Genomic DNA, 23,455 nt, shown 5'->3' with positions numbered 1-23,455 from the left:
TGATAACACATAATAGTTAAGATCAGATTATAAATATGTGTATGCTTATAAAAATTTACTGATCTAATTTATGCAAATCACATTGATTATAAATCTAGTAACTCTGGTTCTAACCTAACCTCTTAAGTGCTACCCTAATAAAACCTGACTTGAATAATATCAAGAATAAAGCTTATGCTATCCTAAGAAAACTACCTAAGAGAACAGATAGGAAAATTAACATCATAAGTTCAATAACAAAGGGAAAGAAGCCCAGGAGGAAAACAAATCATATATAAAATAAGCATATACTCATGGAATAAACATTTTTAATATATTTTTATTGATTTCAGAGAAGCATGGAGAGGGAGAGATAGATAGAAACATTTTTTGAATAGGTAGTGTATTTTGATGGGGTCCAGAAGACAGTACCCCAAAAAATATAGCATATTGGATACTGAATATTTTTAAAAGAAGGAATTTAAGAAACAGGTACAGGAAAAAATTCTGACCTCTCAATCTTCTCCTGAAGTGGATCACAGATTTTAAAAATATCACCTCCACCAATTTTTCCAAGTAAAATTTTGGAGAAAGCCAGAATATGAAAAGTAAACTTGAATCATTTATTCAATCATTCCTTCCTACAATTATAAGTGGTCTAACAGCATCCAATATCAATTGCATCAAAACTACAGCTTTTGCTTTTAACTTTACTTCTCCATAATATGATGCACTATCTACAATTAATTACATGCAGCCATTAAAATTCATGTAAGGAAACAACAACAAAAAACCAGACTCACAGAAACAGAGATCAAACAAACTGTTGCCAGACGGGGTGGAAGTGAAAAATGTGAAAGGGAATGTAGTAGATAATGTTGTGATAAGTTTGTACAGTGATACAAGATTACTAGAATTAGTGTGATGATCACATTGTACGATATATAAATGTTGAATCGCTCCACTGCACACCTGAAACTAATACAATATTGTGTACCAACTACATTTAAATAAAAAATAATTTAAAAAGCATTAGCCCTAGCTGGTTTGCTCAGTGGTTAGAGCGTCAGACCACAGACTAAAGGGTTCTGAGTTCAGTTCTGGTCTCGGGCTCGTACCTCAGTTGCTGGCTCAATCCCTGGCCCAGTTAGGTTGCATGCAGGAGGCAACCAATCAATGTGTCTCTCTCACATCGATGTTTCTTTCTCTCTCTGTGTCTCTCCTCCTCCCTCCCACACTCTCTAAAAAAAGCAATGGAAGAAAAATAACCTTGGGTGAGGATTAACAAAAATTAAAAATCAATTAATTAATTTTTTTAAAAAAACATTAAATTACCCAATGCTAGTAAAGTTTTGAGGGAAAACAGTACACACCTTTGGTAATAACATATTGGTGCAGCAAGCTCTAAAATGTAGTGTGGCAGTACACAGCAAAATCGACAAGAATATCAAAATACCTTCTTGACTCTTGGAAACTAAACTAAGAAGAAATAAAGGAAATGAGAAAAGAAACAAATAACTATTTCGCCTGTCCCTCTATCCTCCAGGTACTGAGTAAGGCACTGTACACTCATCATTCTCATTTCCATTTTCTGATAAATGAATTAAGCATCAGATAAGTTTGATAATGTGCCTAAGATCTTCCACAGGAAGTTAAATCTAGAATTGCCTGAGCCCAAAGTTTTTTCCACTACAACACGACAACTGCCTAAAAATAAGAGTCATGGGCACACAGTTTTCTAGTAGTGTTCTAGAATAGGCGTCTGCAAATTACAGCACCCACACTAACTCCAGCTACAGCCTGTTGTTCTAAATAAAGCTTCATTAAAACAAAAATAAATGTAAAAAATTCATGTAAGAAATATATCATTAAATGAAACTATTATAAAATATAAGTATGATAATTTTTGTAAGAAAAGAATTATATGTATGTATATATTTATGCATATAACAGAAGATGAAAAGTTTTACACCAAAATGGTAATACTAAGTCAAACACAAGTGAGTCAATAATGGGTGATTCTTGGTTTCTGTGTGTATACATCAGTACTAGGTTCCAAATTTCCTACAATGAGCACATATTATTTTTAAAAGTATAAAATAATAATAAATACTATTTGGTTAAAAAAAATAAAGTCAAAGAACACTTTAGCAATTAAGTATAAAATGGTGACAATTCATGAAATGTGGAAATTTTTATAACTCTTAAATTTATTTAAAAAATATGAAGCTTTTAATTTCACTATATAGCCACCATAAACTCACTCATAAAAACACGAGCATATTTATATATACCAGTTTATAGCTTGTGATTTTTTAACACATTAAGCGCCCAGTCAGTCACTGGTGACCGACACTATACTTTCCATCTGGAAGACAAAGCAGGCTGGGCACGTAACGTGTTAAAAAATACTTTTAAGAAAACACATAGAAAATTCTAACAAACTGATTTCCACCTGCTTTTTTATCCAACCTAAACTGTATTTTCTTCTGATATAAAATGACTGACATTTGTTTAAGCCATCATTGTTAACCACAAGTAAAATCTTAAGATATTTCCAATATAATCCAAAATAATGAAATACTTTACCCAAACTAGTCATATGGGGGAAAACATAAGTCATATTGTATTTTTAATTCAAGTGTAAATTAACTTTTAGTTGATGATTATTTCAAGTCATAGGCCTATTCTAACCTTATGGCAATATAGGTATCTACAGTTTTTACCTTTATTTGTTTAGAAAAATAATTTTTGAACAGTTCTTCAAATTTGGAATATATTAAATTATTTTAAATTTTAATTCAAGAGTAGAAGCATGTTAGCAGGCCAAGTGAAAATAGTATTATTTAATTACTCAACATCAATATTCCATTTACCATTTAAAGCATAAAAAAATAAAAAAGATAAATACTGAAAACCTAAAGGACTCACAAGAAAATAATGGAATTAAAAGATTACTCTTAACAGGTACATATTTGAAACCTTTGGACCAAAGTAACCAACACAATGCAGTTATACCAGAAGAGCCTATTACTGCTTATAAAACCTAGTCCAGCTGTCGGAGGAGAGGGATACAGTGACAAACAGCTTCCCTGCTACAAAGGTGGCAGGAAATCTATCAAAGTGGACAATAAAATTGCAATTGAGTTTCTTTGGCTTTTTATAGCAGCTGAATGAATCCTGTGTAACTCTGCAAAACCTATCCAATTCTGCAGCATTAGTTTACACACTAGTACTTTATCAAGAACCATGTTATAACTTGGAGATACTGAACTTTAAAATGGCTGGAAAAAGGAAAAATAAGCATTATTTCAGTATCATATGCATGAAAAGATTTTTAAAGCTTTGAATGAATACTTCCCAGACGGAAAAATTTGATTCCAGTAATTTTAGCAGAATTTTAACATCATGCAGCAAATTGCTCACCTAATTACTGAATCCCTTCAGCTCCATCCTAAACATCATTAAATATTGATTTGAAAACAAAGTATAACTTGTCCATTTTATTTTAAAAATAGATGTCAAGATATTAAAATTCCAAAATAATTAACATAGTAATACTCAAGTAAATTACTGTATATAAACCTTATGAAACAGAAAAGTGTTTGGTCAATAAAGGAAATTCAGCCCTAGCTGGTTTTGCTCGGTGGATAGAGCATCGGCCTGCTGACTGAAGGGTCCCAGGTTCGATTCCAGTCAAGGGCACATACCTCGGTTGCAGGCTCCTCCCTGGCCTGGGCCATTAGGGCGCATGCAAAAGGCAACCAATCGATGTGTTTCTCTCACATCAAAGTTTCTCTCTGTCTCCCCCCACTTTCTTCCACTCTCTTTAAAATGAATGAAAAAATATCCTCGGGTGAGAATTCAAAAAAATAAAGGAAATTCACACAAAGAAATAACACTAAAGGACATTTATTAAACATTAAAATTAAAGATGAAAAACATAAGAATCAACTCGTAACTTTAAATTATTCTTACCCCCCACATGAAATTAAGTAAAGCTTTAGCATTTATTTTTAAAGTATATTTTAACAGCAAAAAGTGCACATATAAAATTACTCAATTAATTTAATCAGAACTTATTCCCCTTTATAACTAATTCTAAAACTTGAATCAAAGACAGGCTCTTGTCCCAACGAAGGCAAAAGAGACCTCTCCATAAAGCAACTATATTTTCTTTGCAGTTTTTTGTTTTGTTAATTCTCACCCAAGGATATTATTTTCCATTGATTTTTTAGAGAGAGTGGGAAAGAGGGGGGGGGGGGAGAGAGAGAGAGAGAGAGAGAGAGAGAGAGAGAGAGAGAGAGAGAGAGAGAGAGAGAAACAACCATGTGTGAGAGACACAGCCTAGAACCGAGGTACATGCTCTTGACCAGAATCAAACCTGCATCCATTCAGTCTGCGGGCTGACATTCTATCTTCTGAGCCAAACCAACTATGGCTGCAAAGTTTTTAAGATCTGTTTAAAGCCATATGTCACTGGAGTACAGAAAAATATAACCTGATTAATCAAAACTATATAGATAGCACACAAAATATAAAGCCTACTTTAGTTTGTTGTGTCTTAAAAATACTGATTTCAAATAATACATAAAACACAGTTCATATTTCTTCTTTTAACAGTCTCTGCACCATAACATATGCTCCTAGAAAGATAAAAAAAGGTTTACTTTACTTTTTTTAATGCAATATGGGATCTTTACTGGGGTCCACATTTAATTTACATAGTATTCCTCTACTTTCCATAGCTCTAAAGAGTATATCACATTATGTTAGTAGCTTAGTATATAAAGGTGAGAAGCAGAGAATTTTATAACAGTTGGTAAAAATAATCCCCTGTACACAAGAGGGGTGTTCGTAATTTAGAGTGTACAACAAGGGCTTTTTGAAAAAGCAGATTTCAGGGAACATCCCATGAAATTCAGAAAGATTCTAAGGTGGGGTTCATAATAAAATGCACACCCCAAGTTACTCTGATGAGGTGGTCCCCAAATCATCCTGTGTGTGACTGGACATGGGAACCTTAAAGATAGTTGCTGCAGCTGCTTCATGGATCACTAGTGAGGGAAGACTGAGACACTTAGGCAAGAATGGGTGGCATGGTGCCACATGACAGTTGAACCAAACAGCGCCAAACAATGATGATGTAGTTCTTCCTTCTCCATCCTACAACAAATACGTAATGTACAACTGCCAAGTACTCAGCACTATGCACAATTCTATGAAGAAGTGTAAGACCTTTCCTATCCCTGCTAATGAGAGCTTACAATTAACAGCCAAAATAAGAAATCACTTTTAACCAACAATATATGTGAGAGGCATTACAGAATCATACATGATTAAATGCTAGTCTGCCTTTGCTTTATTACCCATTACTTCTCTTCTTCATGTACATTACACTCATTCCTTCCTGTTATCTCCCATATTATAAAGTAACTTCTTCCAGGGTAAGATCTGTTCCTGTCTCACCTTTCATAGTAATTAGGAGGTGCTCAAATAGAAGAATATAGAAAAAACAAAAGGAAGAAGTTGAAAGGCAAAACAATGAAAGATAAAGGTAGACAGGGGAAGAAAGGAGACAGGCAACTGGAATAAGACTTGACACAGAGTGACTAAGAATAAATAAGAGTCCACCAGCTGTGTGACCAACCAAGAGATGGTGGGAGGAAGACAGCAGAGATAAAACCAACACAGATTCACTAAGGACAGAACAAACAGAGAAAAAGAGAAATACATTGTGGAGAGGCAGATGGCAGGAGGTATAGAATGGATGTAGGGATGCTGAAGGGGAAAATAGAGCAAGAGAAATAGAGGAATAGGAAAGAGGAAAATAGTGGCTCAATGAAGAAAAAAACAACAAGCAAAGGAGAGAGCTGGCTAAGCAGTGATAGACAGTGGCCACGGTTAATGCCAATTGCCAAGGAAAGGGGTGTAGAAGATTGATTGGTTACAGGTTAAGGAGAGACGGGAGGGAGGAGAGGAGAGGGGATGAGGAAGAGAGAGGAAGGAAGAGCAGCAAGAAGGGCACTGGGAGGGAGGAAAGGAATGGAAAGGGAGGGTGAGAGAGACACTAAAAGAGGCAGCAAGAGAAAATTAAGTGCTGTGAATTCATAGAGAATGACAGGGACAGAGTAGCAAAAATTGTCACATAGAAGTGATTTAACTATCAAAGTCCTGAAAAATATAAAGGATTTGGGTAGGTACAAAGGAACACAAAGTATATGCCATAAATATTGAAAATAAAGATTTAACAAAGCATGATACACTTTAGAAAGACTAGAATCAACATATCCAGAGTGTAGATTCTGGTCAAGTGAAACAGTGGAAGATGAGGTAGGAAATACATTTTTTCAAGGGGAACAGTGAAATATCCTATCTAATAAAAGAGTAATATGCAAATTAACCATCACTCTGCTACACCCACAAGCCACGCCCACCAGCCAATCAGGAGCGAGTAGGCAAATTAACCCAATAAAGATGTCTGTGGCTACAGAGTGAGCAGGAGGCTTGGGTTTCCCTGGCAATGGAGGAAGCCAAACTTTCCGCACACCCTGGCCGGCCCATACCCCCACTCAAGGCTACAAAGTATCAATTATAGAAGATAAATAAATCCCAACAAAAATGGCAGCAGCCACAGAGCTGGAGAGAGCAGGAGGCTTGAGTTGCCCCTGGCGATGGAGGAAGCCAAGCTTCACCAGCTCTAGCCTGCCTTGGCCTCCACTCAAGGCTACAAAGTTTCAATTATAGAAGATAAATAAATCCCAACAAAAATGGTTGTGGCCATGGAGCAAGCAGGAGGCTTAGCTCCACTCAAGGCTACAAAGTTTCAATTATAGAAGATAAATAAATCCCAGATACCAGGGCCTCCGCTTGGGTCGCCGGAGGGCATGGCCAGCCTGCAAACCACCACAGGCCCCTCGCCCAGGCCGCCCCATGCCAAGGGAACCCCCACCCTGATCCGGGGACACCCTTCAGGGCAAACTAGCTGGCCCCTACCCGTGCACCAGGCCTCTATCCTATTTAATAAAAGAGTAATGTGCAGACTGACCATCACTCCAACACACAAGATGGCTGCCCCCATGTGGTAATAGATGGCTGCCCTCATGTGGACACAAGATGGCTGCAACTAGATGGCCAGCAGGGGAGGGCAGTTGGGAGGGACCAGGCCTGCAAGGGAGGGCAGTTGGGGGTGATAAAGCCTGCAGGGGAGGGCAGTTAGGGGTGACCAGGCCGGCAGAGGAGGGAAGTTGGGGGCGACTGGGCCTACAGGGAAGGGCAGTTGGGGGGGACCCAGGCCTGCAGGGGAGAGCAGTTGGGGGGTACCAGGCCTGCAGGGGAGGGCAGTTAGGGGTGACCAGGCCTGCGGGGGAGGGCAGTTAGGGGTGACCAGGCCTGCGGGGGAGGGCAGTTAGGGGCAAACAGGCTCACAGGGGAGCAGTTAGGCATCAATCAGGCTGGCAGCCAGAGGCAGTTAGGGGAAATCAGAAAGGCAGGCAGGCAAGCAGTTGGGAGCCAGCAGTCCTGGATAGTGAGAGAGATGTCCGACTGCCCGTTTAGGCCCGATCCCTCGGGCCTAAACGGGCAGCTGGACATCCCTCGAGGGGTCCCAGATTGGAGAGTGTGCAGGCTGGGCTGAGGGACACACCCACCCCCATGCACAAATTTCATGCACCGGGCCTCTAGTCTATATATATAAAAGCCTAATACGCAAAGTGTCCCCTCAGGAGTTCGACCAGGAGACTGGGAGTTCAATTGCTCACTATGACATGCACTGACCACCAGGGGGCGGCGTGAAACAAAGGAAGCCCCTGACCAGCAGCTGGGGAAGGGAGGCCTCAGCCAGCAGCTGGCAGCCGAGGAAGGAAGGCCCCGGCCGGCAGCTGGAAGGCCTCCATCGGCCCCAATCGCCGGCCAGGCCTAGGGACCCTATCCATTTGCGTGCACTGGGCCTATAGTTAGAAATAACTTTGCAAAAAAACTTTATTTGCCTTTCTAAGGAGATTAGAACAAAGTATTTATGGAAGTAACACTATATGCTATTCTTAGCTTCATAAATCTAGAGAAAAATAATACCTAATAACCATTAGAAATATCCAGAATAGAAGTGATCTGGTCATGTATGAAGAATTAGAAATCATTAAGAAAAACTTCAAAGTAGATAAAAGACAAAACCTTGGAAAAATAAGAAGTCTAACATATCAAGGGTTAGAGAGTGGAACACTACTTACGACCCAGCAATTCTACTCCTACTTATATACCCCAGAGCAATGCTTTTTTCAAATTGAGAATAATTCAGTTGGCAGATCATGGAATCTCTTGCTGGGGTATCAGCAGCAATTTTAAATGAAAAAGAATAGAAAAGTAAGAGTGCATTACTGCACACCAAGATTTAATAAGGATAAATATTGTCTTATGAAACCTGTTTGACGTATATGGAGGGAGAATGGTGTGTATGTACAGGCATACCTGTCCACAATAAATGTCTTACTGTGAGCCACAGCAATAAAAAGTTTTAACATGACAACTCTATTAAAACCATTGCCTTTGAGCACCTGAGTTATTAATAGCATTGAAAACGAATGAACCAAAGCTATATTAACAATAAAAATTTTAAAAAACTTAAAAATAAAATCACAGAGAAGTCCATGCAGTATGTCATTTTCACGGAATATAAGAGGGAACATTATATACTATTTAGAAATAAATTTTTAGCTTTATAGAGACATGATACACACATAATTCAAAGTGGTAATTAGGTTTGGAGTGAGTAGGGGTGCGGGGGTTGAATAAGAGAACCACACAGCATGTCCTTATGTTGGGTAGTCACAATTCTTCCTTTATAACAATTCTTCCTTTGTAACACTTCATAGCAGCTATTTTCAACTGGTGTGCCACAAGAATTTTTAAAACATGCAATACCTGACTATTTAGTCAAGGGCACTGACCTCTTTTGCCTGAGAATGTCAAATAAAAAAATGACAACAAGCAACACAGTAAATCAAAAGTATACCTATTTTTTCATCACATAGACAAAAAATATATTCTTTGGTGTGCTGCCATGAGATGAAAAAGGTTGAAAATTGCTGCTTCATAGCATATAGGCTACACAAGTAATTTTGGGTGTGACTGAGTATTTTAAAAGGTGTATTTATATCAAACATGAACTGATTGGGGCATGAACTAATGTGCTGGCAGTAAGAAGGAGAACAAAAGGATGAATAACAGAAAAGATAGAGCTATAACAAAAGAAAACAGTCATTGAGCATTTAACTCTATTTTTGTGATTTCACTCATTAGCTCTTAACGTCAACTACACATATAGATATACATATAGATACAGATTAAGAAAAGTTGAAAAACTTGCCTGAGTTTACACAACTGAAAATTACTGTAAATCAGAATTTAAACCCAGAAGTATCCTGTCTCCAAAGCCCATGTTATCCTCATTACTTACACAAATGAATTGGAAACTAGGTATAAATGTTTAGTCATAACTGCTCAAAAATTCAAAAGCAACTGAGAAATCTCCTAGTGGGCCTAGTCCACCCTTTATTTTGTAGACAGGAAATTCAGAATCTAGGCTATTAGCCCTAAATACCCTGTGAGTGAAGCGTTCTGAAGCTCTTTGCTCTTAGGATCCTTTACACTCTTAAACAGTACTGAGGCCCCACAAAAAACTTTTATTTATACGGGGTATATCTATTACTACTTATCATATAGAAATTAAAACTAATAAGTATTATAAATTAAGAAATTTAAAAATACTTTATTAACAAAACCCATTACGTTAATAAAAATAACATTCTTAAATGACAATTTTTAAAATAAAGTATTATTTCACATTTTTTGCCTATTTTTTTTAATTACGACTTAATAGGAAACTATTGCATTCTACTATCTACTTTTGTATTCAATCTAATGTATATTACTTTGATTTAAGTATTAAAAAATCCACCCTCAAATAGATATGTAGTTATGAAAGGAGGGCCTCATATACTCCCTGAACAGGTCTCCTGGGCTCCCACGGTCTTCAGGAAGTATGCTAAGGATTACTGCTCTGAAGGTTATATTCCCCTAACTATCCTTCCTAAGGACTTGAACGAACTAGAATGTATACAAAAGTACTGAATTAACATACACTATTTAGAAAATCTGAAAAATTGAATTTATACTGGCACTTCCCCCAGAATTCCCCCAGATATATCTGAAATCCTATCGAAATGTATATGATGCTCAAACTCAACCCATTTTCCTCATGAGTGTATAAAGGGAAACAGTTCTAGCAGAAAATTCAGACTGCAGCAGCAGAAACCAGAATAGCTGGCCATCTGCACAAACTAAAGAAAGTCAGTTAGACAAGAGGTGGCAGTTTCTGTAAAGTGCCAAATAGTAAACATTTCAGGCTTGGGGACCATAGTGTCTGTTGCAAATACTTAACCTTTGTGGCATGAATGGCAGCCATTGAATATCTATATATATAAAAGCCTAAGCGACCAAACAACCAAACAACCAGTCACTATGATGTGCACTGACTACCAGGGGGCAGACACTCAATGCAGGAGCTGCCCGCTGGTGGTCAGTGCGCTCCCACAATGGGAGCACCGCTCAGCCGACCAAGGGGCACCAGATGCAGGGCTCACGGCTGGCGGCTGGCGAGTGCCTCTGTGGCAGTGCAAGCCTCTCCTGATCAGGACTGACAGCGCGAGCCCGCGGCAGGTGCAGCAGGGCCAGGATGAGCAGGAGCTGCAGGCAGTGTTGGACTGCCGGTTTTGGCCCGATCCCTGCTGGCCAGTGGGGATCAGGCCAAAACCAGCAGTCTGATATACCCCAAGGGGTCCCACATTGCGAGAGGGTGCAGGCTAGGATGAGGAACCCCACCGGTGCACGAATCTGTGCACGAAGGGCTCTAGTATATATATAAATGGGAGTGGCTGTGTTTCAATAAAACTTTATTTTCAGGACCAGGTCAGGCCAAATTTGGCTCTCAGGCTATGTTTGGCTAAACCCTGCCTTAGACTAAATTGATCAGTTCAAAATACAGTGACTAAAACAAAGCCATTACATGTGATTTACAAAATCACATTTTTTTCTTATTTAGCACTGCATTGTTCTCAAACATAAATTTGTAGGATAATGTCTTCCAAACTAAGATATATTTGCAACAACTTATGATAGCAATGCACTATCGTCTCAATGAGAAGGAAAAGACAGAATGAAAAAAACTTAGGGATGTTCAAATAACTAAAACCTAAATACACACACACACACACACACACACACACACACACACACATATATATATATATTTAAGAACTGGCAATGTATTCCAATTCAATGTCAAAATATTCCAGAGTAATAACTATAATCCTATATAATAAAAGGTTAATATATGCAAATCAACCAAACGGCAGAATGACTGGTTGCAATGATGTGCACTGACCAACAGAGAGCAGACGAGCAATGCAGGAACTGGCCCCTGGTGGTCAGTGCACTCCCACAGGGGAGTGCCGCTCAGCCAGAAGCCTGAGCTAGGCTCACGGCTGGCTAGCACAGCGGCGGTGGCGGCAGCCTTTCCGCCTCCACAGCAGCGCTAAGGATGTCCAACTGACAGTTTAGGCCCACTTCCCGCTGTGGCGGCGCGAGCCTCTCCCGATTGGGACTGACAGCACGAGCCCACAGCAGGTGCAACAGAGCTGGGATGAGCGGGAGCCGCAGGCAGGAGTGGGAATCAGGCCTAAGCCCTCAGTCGGACATCCCCTGAGGGCTCGGGGACTGTGAGAGGTCACAGGCCAGGCTGAGGGAACCCCCCCAAGTGCACGAATCTCATTCACCAGGCCTCTAGTAGTCAATAAAATAAAATACTTAAAGATGTACCAAATTTATCATTTCTCTTCCTTCTACTCAATTTACAATATAATTACATATTTATAATCCTTCTCAGTATAAAATTAAATAAAATACAAAAAGTATAAACCATAAAAGAAATAAATTTTACTACATTATATGAAATGTAAAATTTCCTCACAAGACAAATAACATAATACTCCAGAAATGGATAAGCCACAACTTGCCAGAAAACATTCATAAACAATACAGCTAGTAAATGGTTATGACCAAGAATATATAAAGAACTCCCACAAACCAAAAAAAAATGCAAATTAATATTACGGTGGTTATAGCATTTAAAATTCACCCACTTTACAAGTTTTTAAAACTCCAGCCATACCAAGTGATGAGGAAATATGAAGTAATGAGAACTTACTACTGTTGAGAATGTAAACTAATACACCACTAGGAAAGAATTTCAATTATCTTATAACTATAGGCCCGGTGCACAAAATTCGTGCACGGGGACGGGGAGGGGGGTGTCCCTCAGCCCAGCCTGCACCCTCTCCAATCTGGGACCCCTTGAGGGATGTCCAACCACCCGATGGGACCGGGTCTAAACGGGCAGTCGGACATCACTCTCACAATCCAGGACTGCTGGCTCCCAACCGCTCGCGTGCCTCTGCCTGATTGCCCCTAACCGCTTCTGCCTGCCAGCCTGATCACACCCTAACCACTCCCCTGCCAGCCTGATTGACGACTAACTGCTCCCCAGCTGGCCTGATTGCCCCTAACTGCCCTCCCCTGCCAGTATGGTCACCCCTAACTGTCTTCCCCTGCAGCCTGGGTTGCCCCTAACTGCCCTCCCCTGCTGGCCTGGTCACCCCTAACTGCCCTCCCCTGCAGGCCTGGCCCCCCCAACTGTCCTCCCCTGCAGGCCTGGTCCCACCCCCCCCAATTGTCCTCCCCTGCAGGCCTGGTCCCCTGCTGGCCTGGTCTCCCCCAACTCCCTCCTGTGCTGGCCCGGTCACCCCTAACTGCCCTCCCTGCTGGCCTTATCGCCCACAACTGCCCTCCCCTGAAAGCCTGGTCCCCCCTAACTGTCCTCCACTGCAGGCCTGGTCCCCCCGCCCCAACTGCCCTCCACTGCAGGTCTGGTCCCCCCCAACTGCTCTCCCCTGCAGGCCTGCCCCCCCCAACTGTCCTCCCCTGCTGACCTGGTATCCCCCAACTGCCCTCATCTGCTGGCCTGGTCACCCCCAACTGCCCTCCTCTGCTGGCCTGGTCACCCCTAACTGCCCACAACTGCCCTCCCCTGCAGGCCATTTTCTGGCGGCCATCTTGTGTCCCCATGGGGGCAGCTATCTTTTACCACATGGGGGCGGCCATCTTGTGTCTTAGAGTGACGGTCAATTTGCATATTACTCTTTTATTAGATAGGATGTTCAACATCTACTTCATAAAAGTCAGCAATTCCACATCTAGGAATATATAAACTTCCAAATATATATAAAATATGTAAAAAATGCTCATCAACTGTTAAATGGGTAAACTCGTACCATGGAATACAATACAAGTGATAAAATTGACACTACTACACAAGTCAATATGCATGAATCTCAAACAATAAGTAAACACAGTAAGTTGAAGAAAAACGCATTTATATGATATCACTATGTTAAACATAAACATGAAAAAATTGAATTCTTTGTTGTTTAGAGTTATATATATGTTGTTAAAAATAAGACAGAAATAATAAAAACACCAAATTCAGGTTAGTGGGGGAGATGGGAATCTAACAATGGTATACAAAAGCAAATGGGATGGGAAACCCAATTTCATAAATAGTGATAGGTACATTATTCCTTATACCTTTTTGCATTCAGAATATTTCATTAAAAATTTTAAACAAATGTTATATATAACTAACTTACACTGGCTTAAGGTAAAAAAATATAAAATAAAATTCTTCCAAACCAATTTTTTAACTGGCTGAAACATGACCATAACGCAAACATTAGCCAGAGCTTTTCTGTTTACTCAACCACTTTACACAGAGCAATAACCTCACATCTTTGAATATACTACGCCACCTTGTGTTCAAAAGCTTCAAACCACTATAAAATTCAAAGTACCACATCAGAATACATTTACTGGAAAATATGCTGTTTCATGAGGTTTCACTTTATTAAGTTAAGCACACATAAAAATGACATTTGGGGAAAAAACTTTTGTTTCTGAAGAAATTGTGAATACTTTATTTTTAGTTACTCCTTGTTTTTATTGTTCATTTCACTTTCAGGGGACAATCTGCCTTTTTTCCCCCTTGATTTTAAATGAGAAAAACTCAAAATTACAGACATTTAAAATGCTAAAATTGTCTTTCATAAAGAAACTTACCTTTGAATGCGTAATTGATAAGGTGTCTACCCACACACGCCAGCCACCCCACTCATATTTGACTGCATGGTAAAGTAGGATTCTGAATATGGCATATACCATTTCTGTTATCTTTTGCTCATCAGAATTCTTAGGATTAAAGTAGCAGAGAGAAAGCATCCACTCTTGCCACACAGAACACTGTAGCAAGCTCCTGAAAATTAAAAGAGGATACTGAATTACTTAAAATAAATCATGTAAAAGAATTCTAAAAAGAAAAAGTTCAGAATAAAATAAATAAAACACCCACCTTTATCTACATATTCAAAACAATTAAAGAATGTGGTACTGAAAGCTCAATTTAACTATATGGTATATTACTTATATGTCCTTAATGACAAAAGCATATGGAAAATTCATTTCACAGTGTTTTTCAAAGCAATTTTTCTTAGAACAAATGGGCTTATTCAAAGCTGGACTTGAAGACTGCAAATAAATACTTTCTTGTATGCTTACCTCCTATTTTCTCTACTGTTATTAAAAAGTTTAATCATGTCAGAAAGAAAAGCTCTGCGAACTTCCATGCTCTCTGAGCACTGAGGAGAATTTCGAAGGAGGGTTGCAATTATTTTTAGTATCTCTGTAAGACAATTCATAAATCAATAAAAAAACAGAACACTATAAAATTTTCTTAATGGAAAATCATCTATATATTGGAATTTGTTTCACTTCCCTGATATAAATGTCTACTAAAAACATCCTCTTTTATGTTATAAAAAAAATCATAATCTGTTGAAAAGAAAGACATTATGTCCATTAACAAGCATCCATAAACAAGAGTGTTTTTAAATATCACAACTACGATGTGTGAAAGTTGAATTTTAAAAGGTTATAATGAATCAAGTTAAATTATGAACAAATTAAATAATGGTAAAACTACTAACAACTCTCCCTAATCTCTACCAATTAATAAAGTTGATGTTAAAAAATAAAACAACCCTATAATCTAAAATCTCAGAAAAAGAGAATTCTCAACTTCTTCAACAAAATTTATGGTATACACATACCCTTTTCTTTATCATGATGAATTTTAAAAGATAAAGATTTTTCTTACATAGTTTTAAAAGTAAAATTAGTACCAACCCCCCCCCCAAAAAAAATTAAAACCTACTCAATACCCTGAACAAATGCAAATAAAACGACTATATAATGGTCTTAAATAAAATGGTCTAAGTTTTTTTTTAAGATAACTATTTTTAATTCTTATTGAATTTATTGGGGTGACATTGGTGTCTAAATTTCTAACACTTAAACTTTAAAAAAAGAAATTCTTTAAAATGTATGCTTAAATCTGTAACTTAAAAAAAAGAAACAAAACACCTATAACTCTGAATTTTAAATTAAATACATCAAAGTTTTACCCAATTAAAAATTTAGAAATTCTAAGCCAGCCTTTGCTCAGGTTTTTGGTGGTTCTGAAGCACTAAGTTCAAATTATCAAACATAAAAATACTTTATCATCCAATTAACCATATTTGGGGAGTAACTTCTTAATTCTTCTAATGAAAATCCAAAATTTCTCTACCTAAACAATGATTACAATGACAATGATAATTAAAATAATGATGATCATGATCATGATGATGATAGCCACTAAGTTTTAGAATATACTATTGGGAGGAAATGGTTTAAGAAAATACAAGTATTAACACATCTAATACTTACACAATGATAGCTATAAACTATTATTATCCCCATTTTAGAGATAAGAAAACTAAGGCACACAGAAATTAAAGTAATTTACCCAAAGTCACAAAACTATCATGACATGTAGACAAGACTGAAAGGCAAGCAGCCTACGTTTTTAAACACCAAGTATATTTTTTTGAAAACAGTATATTATGTAGATAATACTACTCTAAAATTCTTATTTAAGTAAGTCATCTTTCCCATAAACACTTAAAATATATTTTATATTACATTATATTATATTTTCATGATTTCCTCCCTGAAGGCTAAGAAAAATTAAACTTCAGAGACATGTGTTTTTAAAACTGGTAGTAAAATTGAATACCACAAACATAATTTAACACACAAAAAGTAATTATATTTCAAAACTACACAAACCAGTTACTTTAATGTCAATAATCTTAAAAACCAATATGAAAATGTACAAGTACTTAAAATTCTAAATATCAAAAGAAAAAACTGTTAAATAGACTAAGTTCATAAACAATAAAGTAGGCATTTTCTATTTCAAACTTGGTATTCTTAATTAACAGTAATTTAAGATGAAAGCTACCTCCATGGTTCATGTAATTTAGCTAGACATTACTAAACTGTGCAATCAAAACTACTGAAAATCTGAACATACATTAAATCAAGATCTTATGCATATAATTCTTCAAAATCTCTATATAAACATTTCCACATAACCTAAGGTCAATTTGAAGGTAAATTCAACATCAAACACAAATAAAATTAATATTATATCACTGCCAGTAATGAAATATTCTTAAATGTGTTTTCAACAATATTAACCTTAGGTTTTTTCATAATTTAAAAGTATAAAAAAAAAGGGAACTGGGAGAAATGGATGAAGGTGTTCACTCAGAGGGTACAAACGTCCAGTTATAAGGTGCCCATGCTCTGAAGATGTTATATAAAGCACAATGACCACAGTTAACAACACTGTACAGAATATATGAAAGTTGCAAAGAGATCTTAAATGTTTGCACCACACATACACACACACAATTATAACTATGAAGTGATGGATGTGTTAACTAACCTCATTGTGGTAAACATTTCACATTATATACATATACCAACCATTATTAGGTTGAACATCTTAAACTTACACAATCAAAAACAAATTTTTAAAAAGTGTATTAAATACATACGAGGATTTTGTATCTTTACTGAAGAATCAGGATCTGGATGCTGTTTACGTATCACTTGCGTACAAATCTGTTCTATAAGAATCTACAGAATAAAACAACAGATTGTATTACCATAATCACTGTATTACCATTGCCATTAATGAACTTTAAGTACAACACTTAACAATGTTAATTAAACAGTCCAATGTTGTCAAGATAAATACCTTCTGCATTATATTAAATGATTTCAACATTGTAACTCTATTTTTACTTAATCATAAAATGAGACACCATATACTCAATACAATGGAAGAAATACTTTAAAAAAGAAGATCACATGCTTAATAATTCACATAATAGCATATTTATTAAGATGCAGCCACATCTCATTTATATAACTAATTTCAAATTTGTACATCAAACCTAAATGATCTTATTTCATTTACACACTATCAAGTCATTAGACAAGCATTTTTATTGTAAGAAATTAGTAAAATTAAATTCGAACTACATTCCTACCTCAAATAGGACATTATACGTGGTCATCGTGATTAAATTTGTGTGAAGCATGAGTCTTTCAGCTAGCAATGAAAACAATCCATGTCCAAGCATGACTTCAGCTTTTCTTCTGTGATGACACAGAAAGAAATAATCAAATGTACAGTCTTATTATCCACTATTTAGTATGTATGTTGAAGGAGACACAAAAATGTGTCACACTACCAACAATTCCAACTCAATAACTCTCCCAATTTTCTTCACCCTCGAACTTGTAAGGCCATAAAATCTTTAAGGAGAGAAATACAAACTACAGTATAAGCACAGCTAAAGTTTTAAAAATTGCAAGACTAACTATGGCACAACATAGCCAAAATCTCCACCAGAATCTTCAGGGCAATTCTTTATTAACTAGTTGCTATTCTCTGTCAGTACTGAGCTAAACTCTACTATGGATGATAATCTAAAACCCAGTAAGTAGGTTAAGTAGAAAAACAATGTGGAGAAAAAGGCAAAAGAAATATAAGAAATTAAGAAAATTAATAGCATGAAAATAAATATACCAAAACTAAACTTCCAAGAAATTCTTCAGAAACTGAAGAATTATAAATTTTAATTTTATACCTGAGTTTATCCAATTTTTTCTGCAAATGGCTGAATAGCAAATATTTTAGACTTTGTGAACCATACTAGTATAATCTCTATAGCAACAACTCAACACTGCTGTTGTAACATGAAAACTGCTATAGATAATATGCAAATAAATTATTGTGACTGTGTTAAAATAAAACTTTATTTACAGGCAGCCAGGGATTCAACATAAAAACCACAGTTTAACAACACTTTTCTACCACCAAAATTGTTAATTTTCATAATAAACCAATCCTGGTACAAGAAACTACAGGTAAGATAAAAATGTCCACATTCAACTAAAAATAAGTATTAGTTTTTAATTATACATATAGCAGAACACATTATGTGACAAACACCAGGTTAATGTGGCAGTTTTGTAATACAGATAAAGCAAATGATCAAGTCAACTGAAATGAATCTCCAATGTATCTAGAATTCAATTTATACATGCATTCCCATAATGAACAAAAATAAATGAAAAATTCAAATAAATGTCATAGAAGACAGACAATATACTGCTACTCCTCCTTTATTTTTAATGTGCAGAAACAAGATTAAATTTAAATAGTAGTTAGTCAATAAAATTAAACAAGAGAGACTACTTTTTGTAAAATAAGTAATATTCTACAGTTCATTTTAGATTTCATACATACTTACTTTGGGGCCAGATGTTTTAAAAAATAGCCTATTGCCTTGAGAGCTTGCACTCTGATTCCTTCACTTGTTGATGCCAAAAGTTTATAGATTACGCTGAATGAATTAAAATTAAGAAAAAAATTACTGAGGATAATATTCAAAAGATTTAAAATATATATGTATATATGTGTAAATTTTTTCATACTCAGTACTATAAATCTAATTTCAAGATACAGGTGAATTTAATATACATTTGTAACATTTTAAAACACTTATCACTTTACTAGAGGCCTGGTGCACAGGTTCGTGCATGGGTGGGGCCCCTCAGCCTGGCCTGTGCCCTCTCGAAATCCAGGATCATTCAGGGGATGATCGGACTTCAGTCCGACATCCCCCCCCCCCGCCCCCCAGGGATGTAGCAGTGCCAAAGCCGCAGGCGGCTGGGGAGGAGCCCCAGCCGGGGCAGGCACAGCTCTGCTGCCACCGGCACCACTGCTGCCGCCACCCGGTAGAGCTGCCACAGAGGTAGGAGAGGCTCCCGCTGCCGCAGCTGCGCTCACTAGCCATGAGCCCAGCTTCTGGCTGAGCAGCGCTCCCACTGTGGGAGCACAACTGACCACCAGGGGGCAGCTCCTGCATTGAGCATCTGCACCCTGGTGGTCAGTGCACGTCATAGTGACCGGTCATTCCACTCGTTCAGTCGTAATGGTAGCTTAGGCTTTTATATATGTAGATTGTCTTTAAAAAAAATGACTTTAGCCCTAACCAGTTTGGCTCAGAGGTTAGAGTGTCCACCTGCGGACTAAAGGTCAAGGGATCAATTCCCAGTCAAGGGCATGTACCTCAGTAGCAGGTTCCCCAGTCCTGGTGGGGGGGGGGGTGCAAAAGGCAACCAATTGATGTGTCTCTCTCACATCCGTGTTCCTGTTTCTCTTTCTTACTCTGCCCCTCTCTCTCTCTCTCTCCCCTCTTTTCCCCCCTCCTCCCTCCCTTCTACTCTCTAGAAATCATTGGAAAAAATATCCTTGGGTGAGGATTTAAAAAAAACAAACAACACTTTATATATAAAGACACACATACATTAAAAGTAAGTGAATGGAGGAAAAATATATCATGCTAACACTAACACTAATCAAAAGAAAGCAAAAGTAACTATATTGATTTCAGACAGAGCAGACTTCATAGTAAGGAAAGTTATCAGGGATAAAGAAAGGAATTACATAATGATAAACATGGCAATCCTCCAAAGAAGTAATAGTCCTTAACATGTGTGTGCCTAATAATAAAGTGTAAAAGTATATGAGGAGAAATAGATGAATTCACTATCATAGTTAGAGACTTCAATATCCCTTTCTCAGAAATGGACAGCAGGCAGAAAATCAGTAAGGACATAGATGAATTCAACAATACCATCACTCAATTGGATATAACTGCTATGGAAGCATATACTAAAAAAGAAAAATGAACGAAAATCAGTAATCCACCCTTGAAAACTAGAAAAAGTGATTAAAATTGAACCCAAAGTAAGTAGAAGTAAATAATTAGTAATAGAATACAAATCTACAAAATTGAAAATAGTATAAAACAATAGAGATAATCAACAAAACCAAAAGCTGGTTTTTTAAAGAAAATCCATAAGCTATTAGCTGGCCTAAGAAAAAAAAGAGAGGACCCAATTTACTAATACCAGAAATGAAAGAGGAGATAACACTACAGATCCCATGGGCATATAAAGGATAATAAATATATTATGAACAACTCTATGCCCACAAATTCTATAACCTAGATGAAAGAGATCAATTCCCTGAAAGACACAATCTGCCAAAACTCACAGAAGGAAAAAATAGATGATCTGAATAGGCTTATATCTACTAAAGACATTAAAAAAAAAAAAAAAAAAAAAAAAACAGGAACAGTCCAAAATGGAAAGAACAGAGCCAGATGGATTCACTGGTGAATTCTACTGAACATTTAAGGAAGAAATTAAACCAATTCTCTACAATAACCTTCACAGAATACTTCCTAACCCTGTCTCTGAGGCACCAATACCAGAAAAAGACATTACAGGAAAATGACAGCCCAGTATCCCTCAACCAAGATTTTTTTTTAAAGTCTCAAAACAAGATTCAAATCTAAAAAAAGTATTAAAAGAATTTATATCATGACCAAGTGAGATTTTGCCCAGATATGCAAAGCTAGTTCAACATTTGAAAATTAATTAATGTAATCCAATCACATGAACAGATAAGAAAAATTACTGATCATAGAATATAAAGTTAATATATGACAGTCTATATATGAACAATGAGCCCAAACCGGTTTGGCTCAGTGGGTCGAGCGTCGGCCTGCAGACTGAAAGGTCCCAGGTTCGATTCCGGTCAAGGGCATCTACCTTGGTTGCAGGCACATCCCCAGTAGAGGGTGTGCAGGAGGCAGCTGATCCATGTTTCTCTCTCATTGATGTTTCTAACTCTCTATCCCTCTCCCTTCCTCTCTGTAAAAATTCAATCAATCAATAAATAAATAAATAAATAAAGACCAGAAGAGAGGGAGACCCTCCCCACAGCGCTGGTAACATTTAAACAATGAACAAGTGTAATCTATCTATATACATAAAAGCCTAAGTGACCGGATGAGCGGCCAGTAGCTATGACATGCACTGACCACCATGGGGCAGACGCTCAACACAGAAGCTTCCCCCTGGTGGTCAGTGAGCTCCTACAGCAGGAGCGCCGCTTAACTGACAGACAAGCATCAGATGCCGGGCTCATGGCTGGCGAGCTCAGCTACGGTGCAGAGCCTCTCCAGCTGACACTCCCCCTGCGCGCCCGAGCTACAGCTGCGGCAGGTGCAGCGGGGCCAGGATGAGCGGGCGCCCAGCCCTGGACTCGGGCTCCTCCCTGGCCACCTGCCGCTTCGCGCAATGCGGGATTGACGTGGACAGCGGGCTGGAGCATGATGAGCTGGCGGGTAAGGCCAGGCTGCGGCAGCACGGAAGTCCACTGACCCCCGCAGGCCAGGCCTCTAGTGTGAAATTAAAAGCACAATAGAATTTACACTAGCACCCAAAAAATGAAATACGTATAGATATATATCAACCAAAATTATGTAGGAAAACTACAAAACTAATGAACACAATCAAAGAACTACATAAATGAAAAGAAAATCCATGTTCATGGATAAGAACACTCAATAGTCAAGAGCTCAGTTCTTCCAAATTGATCTATGGATTCAATGTAGTTCCAATCAAAATCATGGTAAGTTATTTCATGGATATAGACAAACCATTCTAAAGTTTATATGGACAGCAAAAGCCCAGAGTAGCCAACAGAGTTGAAATAGAAGAAAATTATAAGACCAATGCTACCTGACTTCAAGACTTACTATAAAACTACAGCAATCACAACTGTGTAGTATTGCCCCCCTCCCCCCAAAAAAATGCAGAAATAGATCAAGCAACAGAATAGAAAGCCTAGAAGAAAATTAGAAGACCAATGCTCCCTTACTTCAAAACTTACTATAAAACTACAGTAATCGGGACAGTGTAGTATTGCCCCCGCACACACAAAAAAAATACACAAATAGATCAAGCAACAGAATAGAAAGCCAAGAAAGAGACCCACATAAATATAGTCAACCAATTTTGACAAGGGAGGAGCAAAGGCAATACAACAAAATCAAAGATCCTCTTCAACAAATGATGAAAAAACTGGATAGCCATGTGCAAATAAATGAATCCAGACACAGACCTTACCCTTTATAAAATTAACTCAAAATAGACCTAAATGTAAAATGCAAAATTATAAAACTCCTAGAAGACAACACAGGAGAAAACTGAGATGATCTTGGGAATTTTGATACTTTTTTAGATACAACACCAAAGAATGATCCAACAAGAAATAAAGTGGACTTCATTAAAATTAAAAACTACTGCCAGAAACAACATCAAGAAAATTAGATACTTCACCAAAAAAGATATACAGATGGCAAATAAGCATATGAAAATATGCTCCAAATCATATGTCATCAGGGAAAGGTACCCAAATAAAGGATTTGTAATAGACAATTGATGGGTGAAACTTATTATAACTAGATCATTAAATTAGTTACTGTACCTGATCATCCAGCAAAATAGTTGTTAAACTTCTGTGGCCCAAAACCTTCTCATGAAAACAAAAGTATTGTTTTGCTGATGACTGTTATGCACTGAATGTGTGCCCACCCCTTATTTATGTTAAAGTCCTTAAGTCCCAGTGTTGTATTTGGAGATGGGTCAATTAAGACTAAATGAAATCCTATGAGTGGGTCCCTGATTCCATACATGGACACATAAAGAAAAGGTTACATGAACATATAAGTGAGAAGGTGACTATCTGCAACCCAAAGGCAGAGCCCTCACTAGATATCAACCCTACTACCTCCTTGATCTTGGACTTCCGGTCTCTAGAACTGTGAGAAAAAAAATTCTGTTGTTTAAGTCACCTGGTCTATAATATTTTGTTATGGCAGCCCAAGTAGACTAAGAAAAATGAGGACTGGGGGTGAAGATAGTGTTACTATAAGTAGACTAGAGGCCCGAGGCACGAAATTTGTGCATGGCGGGGGAGGGGGTGTCCCACAGC

The 23,455-nt window shown here is 37.6% G+C and overlaps 1 protein-coding gene across 3 annotated transcripts in view; it reads right to left on the bottom strand.

The window, feature by feature from the left end:
• Positions 1-23,455, bottom strand: part of LRBA (LPS responsive beige-like anchor protein) — a 563,043-nt gene that overhangs the window by 451,740 nt on the left and 87,848 nt on the right. For all 3 annotated transcript variants that reach the window (XM_079771501.1, XM_079771500.1, XM_079771502.1), the window contains exons 18-22: positions 18,855-18,947; positions 17,586-17,694; positions 17,088-17,169; positions 14,701-14,824; positions 14,206-14,398 (exon numbers count right to left, since the gene is read on the bottom strand). In XM_079771501.1, coding sequence (XP_079627627.1) covers positions 14,206-14,398; positions 14,701-14,824; positions 17,088-17,169; positions 17,586-17,694; positions 18,855-18,947 — 601 coding nt within the window. The remainder of the gene's footprint in view (positions 1-14,205; positions 14,399-14,700; positions 14,825-17,087; positions 17,170-17,585; positions 17,695-18,854; positions 18,948-23,455) is intronic.

This window comes from Cnephaeus nilssonii (assembly GCF_951640355.1).
Source record: "Cnephaeus nilssonii genome assembly, chromosome: 5".
NCBI lineage: Eukaryota > Metazoa > Chordata > Mammalia > Chiroptera > Vespertilionidae > Cnephaeus > Cnephaeus nilssonii.
This window is presented reverse-complemented; position numbering and strand designations above follow the sequence as displayed.